We start from the raw sequence: 23,966 nt of genomic DNA, 5'->3' as shown, positions 1-23,966 counted from the left end.
GTAGACAGGCACGGAACATGCACTACACTCGCGAACTGAGGTAGACATGCACGGAACATGCATTCCAGTAGCGAACTGAGGTAGACAGGCACGGAACATGCACTACAGTCGCGAACTGAGGTAGACATGCACGGAACATGCACTACACTCGCGAACTGAGGTAGACATGCACGGAACATGCATTCCAGTAGCGAACTGAGGTAGACAGGCACGGAACATGAACTTCAGTCGCGAACTGAGGTAGACAGGCACGGAACATGAACTTCAGTCGCGAACTGAGGTAGACATGCACGGAACATGCACTACAGTCGCGAACTGAGGTAGACAGGCACGGAACATGAACTTCAGTCGCGAACTGAGGTAGACATGCACGGAACATGCACTACAGTCGCGAACTGAGGTAGACATGCACGGAACATGCACTACAGTCGCGAGCTGAGGTAGACAGGCACGGAACATGCACTACAGTCGCGAACTGAGGTAGACAGGCACGGAACATGCACTACAGTCGCGAACTGAGGTAGACAGGCGCGGAACATGCACTACAGTCGCGAGCTGAGGTAGACAGACACGGAACATGCACTACAGTCGCGAGCTGAGGTAGACAGGCACGGAACATGCACTACAGTCGCGAACTGAGGTAGACAGACACGGAACATGCACTACAGTCGCGAGCTGAGGTAGACAGGCACGGAACATGCATTCCAGTAGCGAACTGAGGTAGACAGTCACTGAACATGCACTACAGTCGCGAACTGAGGTAGACAGGCACGGAACATGCACTACAGTCGCGAGCTGAGGTAGACAGACACGGAACATGCACTACACTCGCGAACTGAGGTAGACAGGCACGGAACATGCACTACAGTCGCGAGCTGAGGTAGACAGGCACCGACCATGCACTACAATTGTGAACTGAGGTAGACAGGCACGTAACATGCACTACAGTCGCGAACTGAGGTAGACATGCACGGAACATGCACTACAGTCGCGAACTGAGGTAGACAGGCACGGAACATGCACTACAGTCGCGAGCTGAGGTAGACAGACACGGAACATGCACTACACTCGCGAACTGAGGTAGACAGACACGGAACATGCACTACAGTCGCGAGCTGAGGTAGACAGGCACGGAACATGCACTACAGTCGCGAGCTGAGGTAGACAGGCACGGAACATGCACTACAGTCGCGAACTGAGGTAGACAGACACGGAACATGCACTACAGTCGCGAGCTGAGGTAGACAGGCACGGAACATGCATTCCAGTAGCGAACTGAGGTAGACAGTCACTGAACATGCACTACAGTCGCGAACTGAGGTAGACAGGCACGGAACATGCACTACAGTCGCGAGCTGAGGTAGACAGACACGGAACATGCACTACACTCGCGAACTGAGGTAGACAGGCACGGAACATGCACTACAGTCGCGAGCTGAGGTAGACAGGCACCGACCATGCACTACAATTGTGAACTGAGGTAGACAGGCACGTAACATGCACTACAGTCGCGAACTGAGGTAGACATGCACGGAACATGCACTACAGTCGCGAACTGAGGTAGACAGGCACGGAACATGCACTACAGTCGCGAGCTGAGGTAGACAGACACGGAACATGCACTACACTCGCGAACTGAGGTAGACAGGCACGTAACATGCACTACAGTCGCGAGCTGAGGTAGACAGGCAGGAAACATGAACTTCAGTCGCGAACTGAGGTAGACATGCACGTAACATGCACTACAGTCGCGAGCTGAGGTAGACAGGCAGGAAACATGAACTACAGTCGCGAACTGGGGTAGACAGGCGCGGAACATGCACTACAGTCGCGAGCTGAGGTAGACAGTCACGGAACATGCACTACAGGTTAGGTCGTCAGCGATCTAGCCCATTCAGACAACGAGGCTTCCACAAAATAGAAGTCCGACAACTGGTAGTCTAGATCACGTACTTAGTGCACCCCTCTGACAAGTGTATATTGGCACGGCTCCCATGGCTGACTTTGTCTGTTGGCGATTAGTTGCCTCACTCTGGCATTGTGGGTTCGAATCCCAGACAGGACGCAACCCCAAAAAGCACTAGAATCTGTACTTTACTAAGAAAGCGTTATCCCAAATATAACATGTGTTACATTTGACCACTTTCTAAATGGCATTGTGTGTTCAAAGCATATATCGCATGTTATGCTATATAACAAAACACAAGCATATCGCATACTGTGCAATATAATAAAACAATGCCCACAAATATAGCATATATTGAGCATAACAAAACAATAGCCGGCACAAGCAAATCGCATATCATGCTATATAAACACACCCTTCTCACAATTGTTTTGAAATCAGTTTAATAGTGAATCGTTTAGTTTAGTTTAAACATATTTTATTCAGATTGAAATGGATTGGGAACAAGTTATCCAACTTAGGACTCCCTCTCCATGGTATTTACAAAAGATTGTACAGTAAATCATATACAGGGAAAACAGAAAATAAGATGCGTGTACAGCTAACAAAAGAAATGTACAAAAGAGATACTAGTATATTTACATCAAAGTATCACCCAAATCTCTTTGTATCACTTATAAACATATGCACTGCCTTAAAGATATGTTGATTTTCGATAATGGACAAACATTCATGTCCGTTTAACATCAAACTTAAATCTAATTTAACATTTTTGTTCACGGCGTTCTGTAAAATGTCCCGAATTATTATTAACATAGATTTTCTTTGGCGGACATACAATGTACGCTCTAATAAATAATGAAATGCGTTTTCACATGATTACCACATTGACATATTGGATCACATTTTAACTCTATTCTGTATAAATCATAATTCAACTGGCTTTTCATGTATCTTAATCGAGTATGATAAATATTCAACTTTCTAACACCATAGGAAAAATATGGAGGTGGAATAACTTGCTCTTTTTGTATGTATGTCTTGAATTGGGATGTAGACGTACAATTTCTACCTGTTGCAGGAATAGTGTTCCATAACCTTACAGGTGATGGAATAAAAGAACACGTTGAGTGTTTTAATCTAGTATATGGAGTCACAATATTGTCTGAATTTCTTAAATTATATGATACATTTGAACCTACAGTGGTTGGTACAATGTCTTTAAGTTGGGTTGGGGCAATATTACTTTGTATTTTGTAGAACAAACATAGCTTGTTTCCTCCTTGTTCTGTTAACGATTCCCGTCGTGTTTCATGATACAGATGTGTGTGCGAAGTATACTTTGGGAGCCCAGTAACTATTCTGGCAGCTTCTAGTTGTAGATTTCCTAACTGAGTTGATAATTCTACATTACATCTGCCTTTATTGTCGTTCATAAAAGTAAGCGATATGTCGACACAGAATGATCAGAAAATACGATCCAGCCCAATCAGTTACTGGTTGGCCATACTGTACTTATTCAAAAGGATAAAATAAAAATAATATATATTTATTGCAAGAAACATTCCATTACGGAACAGAGGCCATTTTGTAGACATACATATAATCATTTTAATATAAACATACATGTAACATTTAGAGAGTATTTACAAGTAAAAGTAACAAGATATGAGATATGTATAAACATACATTTATATGATCTTACAATCTGCAATATATGCAACTATGATATAAATTGTTATATTAAAAAACTAACAAAACATTAGATAATTACAGAAACAATGTACCAAAAGATGGAGTCTAGCCACATGGTTATTATAAGTTGAAGTTAGTATGTATGAAGAAGTACATCTTCATCAGAAAGTTATACTCCATTGTGTTGATAGTTAGGAGAGGTATGTTGTCGAGTATTCGTTATAACAGTACTTAAGAAAACAGTCAAAGCGATAATGCATATTAATCGTGTGTTGATAGTGTGAGCGGTTTGTAAGATGATTAATTTCCTTTTTGCAGGTCTAGTTTGTATTCCCAAAACAATGTTAGCAATTTGCTATTAAAGCCAATTAAACCCGTGACAATGACTTCAAGAGCATCCGTAATTACTGCATAAACAACCCATCTCCGCCAAGGAGAGGTAATACACCATTTCCTGAGACCTTGTATTAATTAAACTTCCCACGAATCAACAAGTGCTTCTAATTTAACCCCTCAGCTTTCTAATTGCAACATGCACAGTTTCTGCCATGTTAGATCAGCAATTACATAGACGGCTGTACGTCCCGGCAAAGCGAGCTATCACTTTCCCACAGTAATTAAAGATAATACCCCGACTCTTGCACCTCCCCCTGATTGGAAGCAGGACAACGAATACCTACCCTAAACAATAAACACAAACACGTGCAAAGTGGCGGTGTCGCCTAAAAAAGCCGAGGCTGATTGTTGACGCGCTTGATCAGGCACCCCCAGACACCCTGGCGCCAAGGGAATCAGTACCCCCACCTGGGTAGCGATACACATACGCTGACAATAGGTAGGTGGCCCCTATCCCACCTCAACAATCGCCGCTAAGCTCCGGCCCGCCAGTCCGGCGACGCAGTTTGATTTTTCACGTAACTGTCTGAGTGTCGACAATAAGACACGGGATTTGCCGGGCTGGTTGTGAGGGTTCGCGACGATTAGTTTGTACAGCGACATGGCAATACGGATAAGCCGCCGGCGACGCCAGTGTTGTTTGGACTTGTATTTTCTCTTTACTCTTGTTGATATGTTTAATTTGAAAATATTCAGTTGTAAAGGTGTCATGATTAAAGTCCGATAACAGATTTGATGCTGTCAACCTTAGCAACATTAGATTAGTAGATAGCAATGAGATGTCAGTTTACCGGCCAAAAGGTAAATTACCAAAAGAATAAAAATGTAATTAAAGCTTTCAGATTAGATCACTATATTGTGTATACGACACCCAGCCAGGAAAGTGGAACGCACGGACATAGGTTAACGGGAAAACGAAGGAGCATCTAGACACGTTGTTTTTAACAATATTCACTTTATATATATAAAACCACACACATGTCCGTGAATAACATGGTCACTAGATTGCTGAATCACCTGTTTTGATACGATAATTATGAATGATTCAGTTGTATTGATCTGGATGGGTTTCAACAATATGATATTGCGTCTTTACCGATCTAATTTCCCTACTTACAAACTTTATTAGTTTATTCGAGTAACGTGAAAACTGCACTACCAAACAGATAGTTTTAGTGTTTTCTTACATCGTTCGTTACATCAGTTTATTGTGAATAAGAAGGCTTCCTAGAATCTACAAACAAATTACCAAATAACAACTTTATTTTATGTACTTTACATGTATGTATGTATGTATGTATGTATTGTATGTATGTATGTATGTATGTATGTATGTATGTATGTATGTATGTATGTATGTATGTATGTATGTATGTATGTATGTATGTATGTATGTATGTATGTATGTATGTATTGTATGTATTGTATGTATGTATGTATGTATGTATGTATGTATGTATGTATGTATGTATGTATGTATGTATGTATGTAGTAACACATTGCAGGATACAGGCTTCCTAGAATCTACAAACAAATTACCAAATAACAACTTTATTTTATGTACTTTACATGTATGTATGTATGTATGTATTGTATGTATGTATGTATGTATGTATGTATGTATGTATGTATGTATGTATGTATGTATGTATGTATGTATGTATGTATGTATGTATGTATGTATGTATGTATGTATTGTATGTATTGTATGTATTGTATGTATGTATGTATGTATGTATGTATGTATGTATGTATGTATGTATGTATGTATGTATGTATGTATGTATGTATGTAGTAACACATTGCAGGATACAGTAAGGTAAGGAAAACGCCAGACATGCTGGTTAATGACGGGATTACACAACAGCTGCTTGCACTGCTGATGACAGGTACTTCACAAGTATTTTGGGAACATCAAGACGTGTTTGATGCCTAGAAGGCTCGGCCATTTCCCCTACGGGAGTGATAGTTATATTATAGTATTCAGTGAAGAGGACGTTGCTCGACCAGGAAACAACACCGTCAATTATAGCAGGGCATATTTAATAGCTCTTGAAACAACATCCACGTTGTTCTGTATAACCCTGCCACACCTGGGGCAGCTCGAATAAATAGATTCATCTCTACTTTAGAGAACAAGACGCTTTCATAATTAAACATACCTGTTGCGGTCAAATTACGTTTTTCCTTTACGAGGAGAGTATGTGTAGTGACTGTAAGCCTGTTATTAAATGGTAATCAGTTTTCTTTAAAAATCCAAGATTCTATGTGTGATGTATATATTGTGTGATGTATTACGGGTATGATTTCAATAATATTTATTTCCCCCCAAAAGAAATGGGATTGGTGAACAGGCAAAGCCTATTTGAATACCTCTTCCTACAAAGGACATTTAACAATTAATAAGAGTAATGTACATAAAATTGTAAGTTTAGATTAATTGTACCCACTGTTGCAACTGTTATGACGTGAATATACAAGTCACACACAAATACACACATACATATGTCAGTAGATAACCAAATCGGTGCATCAATACACAAATACGTATACACATATATGCTTGTATACCTATACATCCACATACCAGCATGTCACAAATACAAACAACTATTTGATTGATGTAATCGTGTTGCAGACACATATTTAAATTTTAAATCTTTTAGATTTTACAATGAAAAATTGAACAAGTTTTACAGTAGAAGTTTTAGCATTATGTAAAACATTGTGTCGAACTTTGTTATTTTCCTTCCGTTATCATATTATGTGCTATATAATGTTCACGGAGATGTGTTCGGGTAGACACGTAGTTTCATGTTTATCAACATGCATACAAACATAATGCATACACAACGTAATTGTTTTATATCCATGTAACATTAAAAAGCTACTAGAGCGATTTGTTTGGGTAAAATAATCATGGGCAATAAATGCATCTGTCAATTCTGAATAACCGAACAATATTTATTATACTATATCCCTTATGGTAGAAATCAGCAGTTAGATCTTACATGGCTGAAATTTGAACACTGCACATGATAATAGTTTTAATCTAAATATATTTTTATTCTATGAACAAGCCAATAAGGCTTATATCAATACCTCTCCATTACAAGTTTTATTCATGGAGGCAATATCAGAAAATAACACGGGATGATAAAGTAAATATTTTTAACGAAGCAAGTGGTCATGAACAACAGCTTCGTGCCATGAGTGGGGGGAGTTTAAACATTTTGAAATGAAGTATATACAAATGTATTGATTTCATGTTATTGTCTAAAGTTCTAGTTTTCTAAAATTACAGTATACTTAAGTGTTAAAATCACCTCCCTCAGAGTAGAAGAACGAGTCATGTTTGAACATCATTGTAAATGAGACGGAAAAAGAAATAGTGTGATATATTTTTTTGTTTTTTTTTGTCTACAAAAAACAAGCTGCATTATCAGAAATGTGCCGTTGGATGACAACAACCAAGTTTGATGCCAGAATGTATCATCTGACAAAAATCTACTTCCAAAATATAGATCAACATACAAATTGATATTTTTATTATAACGGTTTCTGCATTTATAGTGTCATCATGCAAATGTTTTTAGTGCTAAACATATGAATATTGTCTTCGTAATAGAAGCTACAGCTGCAGGTTATCCCAAGTAAGAGGATAAACTACGAAGACATTGCGGGTTTCTAGTTGGGGTTGGAAACCAGGTTGTACTAATGACAAGTTACACATGCGAGCACAAGTTATGGAATAATTAAGTCCTACATTTAAGTAGTGCATGGTTTCAAGAACATCTATCTGAGAGGTAATAACAAGATCAGTTCCTGTGACACAGACAACCATTTACAAAATGACTTTAGTTAGATACAGTTGTAGTTGACTTATGATCATTGACCTTTGACATCCTATTTTTCAAGGCGACCACTCAACATTCCTCTCCCAGCGGTTTAATGTGCTGGGGTATATCTCCAGTCTGGAGACACTGATGTACCGCCTCACAATCGACACACCTGCACTGACATCGGGGATAAATGGCAGAAACAGGACAAACCTAGCAACTATACATGTTACTCCTACCACCACAACAAATGGTCGCCCCAACTCGGGATTACTGTCACATTATTAGCCCGACATCAAAGTTGACATCGGCATCCGTAACTGGCCTCCACCTGTTGAGTTGTAGCTGGCTTTTATTATTAGGCTTGATTGGAATTTGAGCACCTGTAGCGGTGAGATCGTAACGCACACCTGTACAGGTATTTGAAGTGACCAGTGGTCAGAGGATGGCTTTGAGAGCAGGTGCCCGACATCTGAAGAGCGCATTGAGAGTTGATCTCGAGGGCAGGTTGTACTTCCCATGGGAGGAGGTTGTGGGGCAGGGCTTTGTCAACAGTCCCCTGTACGGAATAGAATGGAAATCAGATTGTTTAAGTTTCAAAACAAAAAAGTTATCTCTGAAAAGAGCACTACTCCCGTATTCATATACAGAAATGTCACACTTCTGTTTCATGTTATATGTTGGATACCATTTTTTAGTTGGATTTTATTTTACATGAATAATGTTTTGGATTAACGTGCCAATTATCTGTGAGATGATACCCTTTTTGTCATTTACCAAAGAGAACGACACACATGTGAATGTTTTGTTTGTTGTTATGTAAATAATCGAGTAAGGGACCAGACAACATAGTGATTGACATCTTTAGCATCAATCCACGAAATTTGGATACGATGACATGAATCAACCAAGTCGACCAATTTTCTTCCCCGGATCTTAACGGGTCGACATGAAATAAGCAGACATGTCAGATACACTCGCAGGTAACTTGTTATTTTTTATGGCACCGGTAGTGAACTTCTCCTTCCAATCCTAACTGAAACCTTCAAAAGAAATATAAAAGGGACTTTTAAAAAAATAAAATAAAATTTCACATGAAAACAGGACTTCCAAGGTATGACATAGGTCCCCTTTCATAAAGAGTCTATTCCCCTCTGACAGGCGAATACATGTGACTCGAGCAACATTATTGCTCTAGAAGAGTGAGCGAGTATGGTTTTACGCCGCTTTTAGCAATATTCCAGCACTATCACGGCGGGGGACACCAGAAATGGGCTTCCCACATTGTACCCATGTCAGGAATCGAACCCGGGTCTTCGGCGTGACGAGCGAAGGCTTTAACCACAAGGCTACCCGACCGCCCTGCTCTAGAAGAAGTCGACGAAAACAAGAAGACACTGTCAGCTCTACATAACATGATAAAATATATAATACACAAAAAAGGGAAACAATATAAACTATACTCATCATGATGCACTATAAACAGGGGACACTTAAGAAACTATACACAACAGAAGACAATATAAACTATAAACAACAAACGACAAAATATATAAAAAACATAAGAAAATATAAACTTTGAACAGGGTACAATATACACTATACACAACAGGAGTTCAATTGAGTAATATAATCTCATATCTACTAAGATTTGATTTCTATAATATCCTGTTAAACCCAACTTTAAGAGGCTCTCAATACCCAAATTGAAAAAGGCTATGCACGTCCTCACGGTTTGGTATTTGTAAAAACAATCATTAACAATTATCAATTGAACTGTATCAACACTCTGCGGCTACCAGAAGCCAGCGCTGGTGTTCCCACGCATCTTTGTAGTAACGGCGGTTTGTGTTGGAGTAAAACATCACTCATTTTGTTTGAGTTGGGCCGCCGAAAAGTGACAAGCCAAGCTTGTAATCTAAAAATAGCCCAGTACGGCTACCTGTCCAGTGACGTTCCGCTCTCTGATTGGTTGTCGGCACACATTGATCGTAGCGGCACGCGCCACTGTTTATTCACCGTAATCAAGTTATCAGCCTTAACAATAGAGCACTGTCGCCTAGACCCTCCCTCCCCGATATTCTATACATAGTGCACGCGCCGCGCGGCTTGGCCACACTTAGCCACGCGACCACTCGGCCAAGGAAGCCACATACTTCCTGGCTCTGGAACAGGTCCGATACAAAGGAAATATCTTTAATATGGATGTACATGGAAAGTCCGACGAACAACCGGACCATCGGACAGGCAGGTCAGCAGAGGCCTACAGTACACTGCCGTGTGGGCCTTTTCCTCATCGTGTGGGAAAAGGCTGAAATATGACTTCTCAGCTGGCGTTGCCCTTTGTCCCTGAGAGCGGACAGATGGAGGATACCCACACCTGTGCTGCTGCTGCTACCAAACCGCTGGGAATCGGCTAATTTCTCTCCCATCTCAGAACGGCCCTGCCCATCTGGTGGACGGGGTAGAGAGACAAGGGCTCCCTAATCAGCCGACATCTGCTAGGATATTGGGAAACTACATACAAGATTAATCAACGACTGTCAAATGGTGCTGGAATATTGCATGAGATTGTCTTGCTGAAATATTGTTGAAACTACCCGATGACACGCCGATAATGAAATCTCACGTGATGCACGGACGGTATAACGCATTTGTTCCAAAAAGGACACGGGGGTTATTGGATTCTGAAGTTTTGGAAACTAATTTCTTGGACTGGATACGTAACTCCTTGAAAGTTAGTCTGTGTAGATGGAACAATTCTTGGACGGTTGGTTACAAATGGGTGTCATGTCAGTGTGGGTCAAACTCTCTGCTGGTGTACCAGGGGTGGAGTGTTAGGGGTCGGGTGCATCTCTGCGATGTGGCGCAGGCACTGCCAAGGATGGATGATGAAGTAAAACAGGTGCCCGACAGGTGGCGCAGTCAATCCCCCCCACCCCCGGGATCCATACCCCATGCAGACAGTGGATGAGTGTTCGCTTATCTTGCAAGAAGACTGACATTGAATACTAACAAACAAGATCTGATGCCAAAACTGGTAGAGTCTCACGCGAGGTTGGAGCCAGGAGCGATAACTCTGTCGCCACCCCGCGGCTCGCCTGTTATCGACACCTCTCACACAGAGCGTCCCACAAATCTGCGAAAGATGGAGTCAGGAGATACAGCAAGCTCCACAACAATATATACAAATGACATGTGCGCCAAGTTACCATCTGCAAAAACTGACACGGTGAACTTGCAATTGGGAAACACTAGCTGGATATCTCTCAATGATCACGATCGTGGTAGATATGTTATGAACACACACCCAAATAAAGACGGACATAAGTATCGCTATACTACAACTCGCGTATTTATCTTCGAAATTAAAAATTGAAGTTTTACTTTGATGTAGCGATAATAAATATTGTGTGTCCCTGAAACCAGTGCTCGAGACTGTGGTTGTGTGCCTCTGTGCCGGGCAGAGCCGTACGCGGTTCATCGAGTGTGGGGCCTTTGTTTCTTTACTAGTGTGAACATGATGCTTTCTGATTAAACACGGCCTGCCTAATGGTCGGGGCAGCTGGGCTGCAATATTTAGTGTCACATACCGCAATGTGGCCGGACATCGGAGGAACAAGCCGGCAGTCAGAATACCACAACACAACACTTATTTATTTTTGCTAATCTCTGCAGCTCCCCGGCGCCTCAAGTCTAGAGCGAGACACTCGAAAGCACACATGAATATATGCAGATTCGCAGGTGTGCGGCTGTGAACCATCTACAGGGCGAAGGTGACGGATTTTAATGCAATTTATCAGCCATGGGAGGGCGGCCTCTTTGATGTTTGTGTTGATTGACAGCGTGGTAGCTACAGCGACCGCCTGGCTGGCGCCGTCTACGATAGCAAATATACACACAGTGAATGGGTGACGTCACAGAGCTGGCGCCAGTCTGTCGCGCTTCGCCGCCGCTGATTGTAGAGCGTAGAGCTATTAATCACCTGCCACCTCTCGCCGCGACTGACAAGGGGAGTTTATTCTCGACTCTACTTCTCTACATGGAAAAATAGTCGTAGCCTTCCAAATATATAATTCAACTTTCCCAAAAATATTTCTATGTCAATAGTTGAAAAAAGGAGACATTTTAAACGCTGATACTTCGCTTGTGTGTTGAAAGTTGAGCCTGGGAAAAAATTGGAGGAGGCGTGGCTTGAATTGATAAGCTTATGCAGTCCCACGTTCTGATTGGTTAAAACCTGACGGGGCTTTTGAAACCAACCCAAGCTGCGGTTGATTGGTCAGCTGGGAGGGCGGAGCTTAGCTGTCAGTGTTGTTGCAGTGGATGGCTGTAAAGAACTCGGTGGTGTATATAAGGCTGGCCAACCCCCTTCAGCCATACACTCAACTGAGCTCGTAGTATTCGGACGTGCTTCTCATTCTCTCGCTCTACTATTACTTACCTCGAGTTACTACCTACCAACCCACCTACATTATGAAGGCTGTTGTAGAAACCTGTGTCCGCGCTGACTTCGGTGTCAAGGACATTAAAATTACCAAACCAAGGATTGAGGATTCCGAAATGTCGGCGTGTTTCCACAAACTGAAGGAACTAGTGCCCTCCGTGCCTCAGCACAAGAGGATTTCCAAGGTAGCGCTTCTCCAACATGTGATCGACTACATCCTAGACCTGGAAATCACCCTGGAGAAACACCCCGCTATGGCGTCTATTCCCCCACCCCTCGCCAGCGTCTGCCGCTCCCCCCTGGCAGAGAAATCGGACCTCAACGCCCAAATTGAGGTAACTATCTATATTCTATTATGATTGTTGATGACCGCCTTCAATACTGATACTGTTTGTATCCCATCCTACCATGTGTCAAGCCGCGTCGGCTTTATTATTGATATTAATATTCAGTTATTACATTTTAAACACGCCAGTAAATTGATATGCTCGCTGAATTAATCGATCAATCAGTGAATACACGGGCTGGCTTTCGATTTGTTTTCTCATGTAGAGTCTTATACAACATTGATTTCTTAAATCTCATCGACTTGCTACTTTAACTCGAAAATCCGACCGTTTTTCATGAAAATCAGGGCAAGAAAATGGCTTCTAGCTTACTTCATTATTATTTTATGTTGATAACTAGCATCTTATGGATTATTTGGCCTCGTTTTCAGCCTGCTTGCGATGTCCTAATGGAGGCAGCAGCTTCGGCCGGCATGTGCGATCTCCGACCCCCATCCAAATAAACATCAAGCGGTCACTTTGGATCTCGAAGGACAAATTAAATGGTAAGTACATCTGAGCGATACATGCTTAGTCCGAAACAAAGCGAGTTGGAGAGAGTCGGTCGGTCTGCCCAGCTGCACAAGCAGAGAGGGCTGCGGGATAGTTGAAATATTTGGCAGGCCGTTGCGGCGACTGACTGGCGCCGCTAGTTGTGGGAGTGTCTCTCGGCGAGGAAACAGGTGTTAGGGTGCTGTCAGTGGGCTAACTAGCCAGATTATTACCAGATACAATAACACAAATAATCTCTCGTGTAAACAACAAGCTCATTTCTTCTCGATATAGACAGACAAATCTGTCCATTTTACCATACATGGTTTTGTAACTAGTCAGTGTTTCTAATTATTTATTCCTTTATTTCAGAAGTCTCTCTGTATCATCCCTGATGACAGGCGATCCTGACAGACCGAGCGACGCTCGAGCGTTCCTCCACACACACACACGGAAGGAAAGGCTATACTCGCACGTGCAGCCGGCCCTTCCCCACGGTCTGCTTGAGATGTGAGGCCGATGTGGCCATCTCGTGGATCATCAGCTGGGACATCCACGGCAACTGTGGCAAGGATGACCCTTCTCTCACTGCCTGATCAGCGGAGAGACGGCATCCGCCGTTACCGGTCCCGTACCGGACTAAGTGACACTCTGACTACCACCACCTCACGACTGGAACCACGCGGATAAACGCGCCAGGAGATTATGACGTTCCCAACGATGCTGTGTCGTGATAGACTTTATCGAAGACTTTTGTACCTTTTGTAAGATACGGTTGTTGAGTTTTGTTATTTAATTATTGTTACCCACTGTTGGACGCTGTATATACGTTACATGGATCTTTCACAATACAAAAATATGGAAAATCAGTGCCCGTGTGTTCTATTTTCTCCATGGCGAGCTCAGTGGTGACGTCACTCAACGATTCCAGTCAGTTCATACAATTTCAAATTAACCCATTTCTAAAAGAAATTATTTCCCTGAGTGATGTCACCACAGTGGCTACACGCACTGGATGTACCTGCAAGTGGGATTATATTTATAATGTATCCAAAACCACACGTCAGGTCTGTGATATTGGGGATGTTAAATATCCTAGGGTATTTAATATTCACTCAAACCATAAGCTCATTTTAATACGAATGTGAACGCGAGGCGCTATACAATAGATCAGGTACGCGTTAAAACCTCGTCCGGTATAAGCCATTAGAGCGCTTGTCTTGTAATCACGCTTGGGTCATCACTCCCTATTGAAGTGCAGGTGTGTACAGTTTCCCCCGATCATCACGTTTGGGGGGAAGCCATCACACGACTAATTAATTGAGCGATCGCTGTCAGGTGTGTCAACCACAGGTGAGAAGGAGTGAACGCTCCGTTGGTCACAGGTGGGCTATCACAACAGCCTGATCTGTGAGATACCCGTCAACAACAGAGGGCCAGGTGCAAGACCCAAGTAATCTACTGTAATCAAGGCGATTATTTGATAACGCGAAATAATTAATAGTGTCAATTCTATGAATCAACATATTAACATGGGCTAACGAAACAAATTTGTGGATACTGTAAATTGTAAAAATGAGATTGGAATTATGGTGAAATATACTGACAAGATTTCTCAAAGGAGGGCGTTGATTTGAACCCCCAACAACGCTGAGTTGTTCTCATGGTGACGGAATGGAAAGTCGCAATCTTGATATTTGAATTTACGAAATTAATATCAAAACGCCGCAAGATGTAGATATTGCTATGTACATCTCCAACAGGAGGACATGACACCACTATTTGTGAAGCCGAGGGATGGATGTCGTTCCTGTAGCGCCAATTACACAGCGGATACCGGTGTATCGGGGGAGGGGCCTTAAGTGGGGGGGTAGGAGCGCGGATATCCCCAAGTAAGTGGGTCTTCCTTCTCGTATACGAGGAATCAGATTTATAATAAATAGCCCAACACTTAGAATGTTTCAAGATGAAACACGAAACCCCAGTGTTACAAATTAACCAGGAAACCGAGTTAAGTTGGAATATTTCAAGTTATGTTGATTTTGAAAATAAACACATTTTTACAGCCAAGTGGGTGTGCTAGAGGCTCTGTATGTATAATGGACCGCGACTGTCGGCACCATCACGGCATGCCTCTCTTAGGTTAACACGTTTTAAGAAAAATCGATCCTGAGTCATGCATAATACATGTACAGTTAGCCGACTAGTCGACTCAAATTCCTTCATAACCGTGTGAGCCATATCCAGTTTCTGCTAAAGGGTATTTTCTATATATATGATTCAACTTAATGAGACTAACCCGCCTCAATAAAACACGCCAAGCACGATCCTGTTCGGACAAACTAGATCTACTATTGTCCCCCACAGCTACTGCTACATCAATTAGCTCGTCAAGCAGAACCATTTTCTTTAGAAACAGATAACAATAAACAATCTGATGACAGCTAGCTAAATCACATCATGTCAAACAAGGCGGTATTGTCTGAACACGCAGGGAAAAGTCGATAGTCAGCCAGTGTTCCATGTGACCTAGTCAGACGTGGGACCCTCCATATTTCCCCCAGACGCTGGGTAATACATAGGGCGGGTCCGAGGGTCGGGATCGATGGGGAGGCGACCCTCTCGACGGGGGACGGCCCGTGGGACACAGGGTAGCGTGATGTTTCCGTGATCATGACAACACAGGCGGGAGGCGGTCTCAGTCGCCACAAGCTCGTGATTTCTCCGCATTGCGCCAGATGGACTGCTGTGCGCCGCATGCGGAAAAGATTTAAATACGTGATCTAATGAACTAATTACAGACTCGTATACACGTCACAATCATATCCTGCCCACTCGCACGCTCCGTTGTATTCTTATAAGTAGCCCAAAAATAATCTTCAAATACTCTATGACTACAAACATGAAAATATAGCAGTTTTGTAAATACCGAGCGCATTCTCTGTTTCAGGTTTTACCAACAAAACTTTTTGTTAATATTATTTAAATCAAATCAGTTTTTTATTAGGGGATTTTACTAAGAAATATTGAGTTTGTTGCTTAAATATATGGCCTACATTTGCATATTCACGTTTTTGGTCTCCTCGCTCCAGTTGGTCTTGTGTTGTTTCCGAGGAAACCAAGTGGAATGTCATTGTAGAAACGCGGTTTTGTAGATAGCAAAACATGAATGACAGGAATTTAAATCAGTTCTGTTTGAACACAACGTGTATTCAAAGTTTCACCATTTATTTATTATCAGTAAGCAAGATCGGAATTAGCATTCAAAGCAGGTCTGTGCCCGCGTCGTGACTAGTTGTAACTGCCGTAGCGAGGTCTGCGTGCCGCGACTAATAAACATTCAACGCGCTGGTACTCTCCTTACTGACTGGAGCATCGAATAGAGGTTACAGTGGAATATAGGTGGTTACAGTGGTAAATAGATGGTTACAGTGGAATATAGGCGGTTACAGCGGTAAATAGATGGTTACCGTGGAATATAGGTGGTTACATTGGAATATAGGTGTTACAGCGAGTATAGATGGTTACAGTGGAATATAGGCAGTTACAGTGTAATATAGGTGGTTACAGTGGAATATAGGTGTTACAGCGACTATAGATGGTTACAGTGGAATATAGGCAGTCACAGTGGAATATAAGTAAACTTATTTTATTGACAAAACACAACATAATTGGACAAAGTGACGCACTTACGATCCTTTCCTAAGTGGAATATCAATACACTGACATCAGTAAAATTCACACGTTTGGCTTGCTGACAGTGAGTGTCACAGTGGGATACATATGGCTACACGGGAATATATATTGTAGGTGGTTACACTGGAATATAGGTGGCTATACTGTGTAATATGTGTGTATAAGTAGCATTTAGATGGTTACAGTGGGGATATTTTGACAAAATATTTCAAAAGTAAATATTATTAAACGAAGAAGAAATATTTCGTAACAAAACTTTTACAAATCTCTAAACCAAATATTTAATAGTCTCTCCCTTTTCTATGAACTCTTCCAGATCAGAAAAGGGTGTATATGTGCATTTTGGTTTCAATTTCACAGATGAGTTGCTTTATTAAGCCTACATTTAAAAAAAACCCATATACTATTTTCAAAGCCGCATAGAAGCGTGTCTTGTGTTGTGACGTCATAATATAGTATGCTGGTGCACGGATAGGGCGATATATATCGCCGAACCATACGCTATACGAATATATTTACCAGAGATATTTATTCAGCTGAAAACCGTTTCCAAATGACATTGTCACACAATTACTCGAGTCTGCTGGAAATATCCCCTGTATATTCTGGTGTACAGGTGGAGCAGTAGGTTCCATGCTTTAGTCTGTAATATCTATCATTTAAGGTCTGATAAATAAAAGCAAATCGTAATCAAACCATTTTAGTATTCACATGAAACGATCAGAATGAAAGTAAATTAGAATTATTAAATGGTACAGTTTTCGACGGAGATTGACGAGATCGCCCTTGAACTAGCTTTGAAATGAAGTGTTTTGCGTTATAGCGAGGCAAACCCGGGAACCTGAGTCTTCCCATACCTGACTTAATGGGTAAAGTCACGCTCTCGTTTGCCGCTAATTAACATTCCATATATAGATGTGGAGTTCTTTACTTATTTATGAGCCAAGCTCAGGTTGTATATGCACGTACACAGGATTATTCCTCTCAGCCTATAGTTAAAATGTCAAAGAAAAATGTGTAAACTATTCCTGGATTCAAAATAGGATTTTTGATGCATAATGGTTCAGTGCAATAAGAAGACATAAGTTATACATACATTTATTGTATTGTTTAACATTATTCAAAAATATACCATTCCAATAAAAAGACTTTTTAATTTTGAATATAGTACAAAGTCAAGTATTTATCAACCCGTTACATAAATAAATACACAGTTTTAAAGAACAAATAAGGATGTCAGACAGGGTAGATACTGAGAGTGTATTGTGTGTCAGACTGTGTTAATAGACACGTTATGGTGTCCCAATAGTAGCCCATCTGCACATAAATATTTCACATTCGGACAGCCAATATTTCTCTATTCGCTGTGTCATAACGCGTCAGTGCTACTACTTTTGAGGACTTGCATTATTGGTAGGCAACGTTATTCGCTTAAAGTATGCAACATGTTTTACTTAAGATTTACTCATCTGAAATAAAATCCTTCAGACGTAATCCATTGAAATTCGACGAAAGATTTGCAAGAACGAGGTAAGGGAGACAACTGCGTCCCGTGTACCCGTTTTGGTTCATGGTGTTTTGTTCAAAATATAGGTGTATACACCCGTGTAAAGTCTACGAAACATTGAGATCGACCCCCTCAGTACCTACGTAATTATAACTCGCATTCTACAGTATTTATTAAATATGCTTGAACAAAATAAATAGAGAATTATTTGGTGACGGGAAATACTTCTGTTTCAGAGTATAATTATTTAACTTTTCGGCAGCCAACTAATATTTTCTTGGAATAAAATACACTTAGCTTCGAATATATTTTCAGTATTTATTCCACGTCTATTAAGAAAGAAGAAAAGCTTAACTGTCACTCCTAGCCTATAACGGCGTAATGGAAGCTGTAGATGATTTTCTGGAAACCTTTTATTTTATCTAACAAATGTGAAAAAATGAAAATTATATTCACTTTAATGTATATCTACACAGCCAAAATCGGTTGGAGATATATAAAGAAGTTTAATAAGTATGTTGAAAGATTGCGCTATTGATATGTTTAATCAAAATTGGATAGCTACTATTATTAATAACAGTTCAAGGTATACTCTTTATAAGGAATATAAAAGTTTGTTGGAACCAGAAAAGTATCTGTATGCAATTAGCGAAGTAAAGCTTGGAAATATTTACTAAAGTTCAGAGGAAGGAATAAGGAAGGTAGGTGGCAAAACACGCTCTATGCATGAGAAACTACCCTTTATGTGATCGAGGTATGGTGGTTGAATAGCATTTTTCTTATATGTGTTACTTTTGGTAATATTAGAAGTAAATATCTACCAAAGACATCTATTACTAATGTAAATATGCATACATTTAAAAAGATAATTGCCTCAAATGATACATAACAAATAAAATCACTATGCCTGTTTATTTATCATGCGTATGAAAATTAAAATTATTTGTTAATAAACATTGTTTAACATTATGTATATTGTCGCTACCAACATTTGTAAATTGTTGTTTGTATATGGGCCCATGTCCTTCATACTGAATGCTTCTACCCACATCTATCAGATACCCCAGTTGTCATAAAGTATAGATTGATCGACACATTCCAACACTATTCAAAAATACTTGTAAATCACATTTAAGTTTATGTAAAATAAGATATGAAGATATTTAAATAATACCCAATCTTAACTCCTCAACATTTGCTTATAAGTTCATTATTACTGAAGTCAAATGGGACACTTAAACACCGTGCATCAACATTTTTCTGTTAGTAAGTGTTTATTGTGCAGTTATAATAATCCAAGGGTGCTTTTCACCCAGTTATTTCACAATTTCTAAATTTTACTTCGCTAAAGGTTATCAAATTATTTTGCATCATAATTTAGTTGGAAAACACAAATTCGCTGATAATTATTATAACATTTTTCTTCACCGTTGGTTTTGAAACATTTACGTTACGGCTTCGTATTAAGTTTGACTTCATCAATGCATTTTGGCCAACAATACTGCATAAACATTGTATCAGTGGTGCTTGTGAAGGATGTTACACCTTTTCTCATACAAACATTTAAATCTGAATTCATCAGTCCTTTAGAAACAAAATAAAGCATTTCTCATTTTCAAAAGTTTTATCGCTGCGTATTAAACATTTAATTTCAACATTGCAAATTATCATTTTACTTCATTGTTCCTTTCCAAAAAATATTTTCACCGTTTTGTGCTGAATAGTTCTCTTCGTCGTTAACATTTAATTCCTCCTTGCTGACTAAGGTTTTTTCGCTTTCTTCCTTACATTTCACTACTTCTTGTTTTTTGAAAATTTATTTGATCGTTTCGTTCGTAAGTGTAATTCATTGGACTTATCAAACATTTCACTTCTTTGTTTTTATCAATGTTTTATTTCAAATGCATTGAATTATAACATCATTTATCTCCAGCGGAAAATATCAACAATATAACGTAATGTTAATTGAATTATAACATCTTTAATCTCCAGAAGTAATTATCAATAATTTAACTTCACGTCAACGGCTTTACATCATTTTCCAGCGGTAATTATCAATGGTATAACTTCATATCAATTGAATTAACATCATTCTCCAGCGGTAATTATCAATGATATAACGTCAAGTCAACTGAATAAACATCATTCTCCAGCGGTAATTATCAATAATATAACGTCAAGTCAATTGAATAAACATCATTCTCCAGCGGTAATTATCAATAATATAACTTCATGTCAACTGAATTAACATCATTTCCCAGCGGTGATTATCAATAATTTAACTTCATGTAAAATGAAATTAACATAATTCTCCAGAGGTAATTATCAATAATATAACTTCAAGTCAATTGAATAAACATCAGCGGTAATTAAGCCGTCATGATGTTTCACATTTCTATTTCCTTAACTCTCCAGCAAAAGACACCAACAATATACATGAGGTAACATTTTACTACCCGTTCCGATTGGTCCTCATCCCACAGAAACCTTTAGATCTAAAATATATATTTTACTGGAATTAAAAATTCAATATAAAGAAGAGTTCGTTGTGCGATTTCGACTATATTATTAGAATGTATTTATGAATCACTATCAGTTAGTTATGAAAGGTAAAGCTGTTCATTAAAAGATAAAAAGAAAAACAAATTATTTGAAAAAAATCACGTCCATAGTTTTAAAACAAAGCGTAGTTATAGCAAATAAGGATATAAGAATTACAAGATAGTTTTCAAAGACTCATACAGTAACTGTTATTTATAATTATGGCTTGATAAATCCAGGTATTTCTTCACATATTACCTGTTCTGAATCCGCGAACTTGTCTGGTCGGCCTAACCCCTGTCGGTGGAGCATATCGAAGATTTATTACATACAATTTGAAGGGAAAAGAAAGATTTTTGACATGTGTTTTAGTTTGAGAGACAAATGATACAATTACTGTCATGTTTTGAAAGAATGTGTTAAATGGGTCTGCACTTAATGCCTACTGCAGCATCACTTATTTGGTTGTTCCCCAGCGGAGGCGCTCGTTTTGCGATGACCCTGATGTAGACTTGCACAAGTCTTAAAGGCAATAATTATTAGTTTCAAACATAATTTCTCGACTGTGTAAATATTAAGAACTAATTGTCCCAATACCAGATTGGAGTCCACATATCTAGACTTGCCTATTAGGAGGATAGAATTACTACACATCCATGGACTTTTCATTCAGGACAGCTTTGGAGCAAGGCTGTTGAATATACACTGTAAAGGTGTCTAAGTTTTGGTCAGAGCACGAGCATCTTGTGTCCGCGCCTCGGCTCTAACTGACCATTTCAACGATTAGACACCATGGTCCGAGTACTCTAACCCATTTAAACAATGTCCTACATTTATAGCATCTAAAATGCTAAAAACAGGTATTTTGAAATATATTCAGGAACTTTATCCTCAGCTGTGAGAACACTGTGTGAGTTGCGTGATGCACGTGAAATATGGTCCCCGAGCCTTTCGCACGTGCACCTCGCACTTTGCCAACTCGAGTTATGAAATGCAATTATACCATTCATTTTGGACCAATTCGAGCACATGTATCAATCACCTAAACATTACTTGTCCATGTTCATGGGCCTTTTATGAGCAAACATAGCCCTGATCAAGATAATAGTAATTTCTTTTCTTTCTATTTGTTTCGTTGAACGGAAAGGTATCAAACCACTTACGCATAAATACTACAATGCATAGAGTAACATAGAGTATAAAACTGTATAAAACACATATTTGACAGTTGATAAAATAATGGATAAACAATTTGTTTTGATGTTAGTAAATATTTCGTTGTTATTTCATACAATTTCTACCATGTCGACGTCCCAGAAGACTATATTCGTTAGCCTTCCGTTTGGGCTTAGCGGGTTTGAATCCCACTACCGACACACGTTTTTCATGAAATTGCTCTATCATCAAGGTAAAATGATAAGGTTCACCAAGAAAGTGACACAATACTTTTCGCTTAGTTTCTCAGTGCTATCAAGACTCTCCAGAAGCGGGACGATCCCACCAAGGGCCCTTTTCAGTGCGTGTTTCATATTTCTATATCTGCGTGAAAACGCAGAATTACAAACCCTAACTGCGTTTTTTGCGAACAATCTGCCTTAACGTTATGATGAGTTGTTATTTGTAAAATAACACACACAATGTACACTACCCATGTGTAGTCGCTCTCAGCGAGTAGTGTGTGTGTGTGTGTGTGTGTGTGCGTGCGCGTGTGTGTGTCAAACAGTATGAGTGTAATGTGTTTGAAGTCGTACGCAACGTCTGTAATATGTGTTTTCGTACGCAGCTTGTATAAGATGTATTTATTCGAAACCAACGTGGATAATATGTGTGTATTTGTACACAAAGTGTGCAATATGTGTGTATTCGTACACAAAGTGTGAAATACTTGTGTATTCGTACACAAAGTGTATAATATGTTTGTATTCGTACACAAAGTGTGTAATGTGTGTGTATTCATACACAAAGTGTGTAATATGTGTGTATTCATACACAAAGTGTGTAATATGTGTGTATTCGTACACAAAGTGTGTAATATGTGTGTATTCGTACACAAAGTTTGTAATATGTGTGTATTCGTACACAAAGTTTGTAATATGTGTGTATTCGTACACAAAGAGTGCAATATGTGTGTATTCGTACACAAAGTGTATAATATGTGTGTATTCGTAAACAAAGAGTGCAATATGTATGTATTCGTACACAAAGAGTGCAATATGTATGTATTCATACACGAAGTGTGTAATATGTGTGTATTCGTACACACAGTGTGTAATATGTGTGTATTCATACACAAAGTGTGTAATATGTGTGTATTCGTACACACAGTGTGTAATATGTGTGTATTCGTATACAAAGTGTGTAATATATGTGTTTTTGTACACACAGTGTGTAATATGTGTGTATTCGTACACGAAGTGTGCAATATGTGTGTATTCGTACACGAAGTGTGTAATATGTGTGCATTCGTACACGAAGTGTGTAATATGTGTGTATTCGTACACGAAGTGTGTAATATGTGTGCATTCGTACACAAAGTGTGTAATATGTGTGTATTCGTACACGAAGTGTGTAATATGTGTGTATTCGTACACGAAGTGTGTAATATGTGTGCATTCGTACACAAAGTGTGTAATATGTATGTTTTCGTACACAAAGTGTGTAATATGTATGTTTTCGTACACAAAGTGTGTAATATGTGTTTTCGTACACAAAGTGTGTAACATGTGTGTTTTCGTACACAAAGTGTGTAATATGTGTATTCGTACACAAAGTGTGTAATATGTGTGTATTCGTACACACAGTGTGTAATATGTAAGGAAGAGAATGGATGTCAGATTCTTTATCATCATAAAGAAGTTGACATCCAAAAATGCTCTTCCTTATGTGCATCTCTTTTAAATGCCCTTCAAAGACTTGTGTTATATGTGTGTATTCGAAAGCATCGTATGTAATATGGCCGTATTCGAAAGCAACGTGTCTTAGATATGTCTATTCGTACGCGACGTGTGTAATATGTGTGTATTCGCCCGCAACGTGCATATGATGTATATCTATCGTGCCGACGACCATTGTCCTTCAGTGATGCGAATGTGATGGTGGTACCATGGCAACAACATATCAA

The 23,966-nt window shown here is 39.7% G+C and overlaps 1 protein-coding gene across 1 annotated transcript; it reads left to right on the top strand.

The window, feature by feature from the left end:
* The first annotated feature begins 9,973 nt into the window (after positions 1-9,973).
* LOC124118840 (DNA-binding protein inhibitor ID-4-like) lies at positions 9,974-13,970 on the top strand. The gene is made up of 3 exons (XM_046481113.2): positions 9,974-12,618; positions 13,002-13,115; positions 13,474-13,970. Exons 1-2 carry the CDS (start codon positions 12,313-12,315, stop codon positions 13,071-13,073), a joined length of 378 nt encoding a protein of 125 aa, XP_046337069.1. The 5' UTR covers positions 9,974-12,312; the 3' UTR covers positions 13,074-13,115; positions 13,474-13,970.
* Positions 13,971-23,966: the final 9,996 nt, after the last annotated feature.

Source organism: Haliotis rufescens, unplaced genomic scaffold (assembly GCF_023055435.1).
Source record: "Haliotis rufescens isolate VD_foot unplaced genomic scaffold, xgHalRufe1.0.p SCAF_2, whole genome shotgun sequence".
NCBI classification, from domain to species: Eukaryota; Metazoa; Mollusca; class Gastropoda; order Lepetellida; family Haliotidae; genus Haliotis; species Haliotis rufescens.
This window is presented reverse-complemented; position numbering and strand designations above follow the sequence as displayed.

Coding starts and splice junctions, on each gene's coding strand:
- LOC124118840 (XM_046481113.2), top strand. CDS start 12,313: ATGAAGGCTGTTGTAGAAACCTGTGTCCGCGCTGACTTCGGTGTCAAG. Junction 12,619..13,001: donor ACCTCAACGCCCAAATTGAG/GTAACTATCTAT, acceptor CCTCGTTTTCAG/CCTGCTTGCGATGTCCTAAT.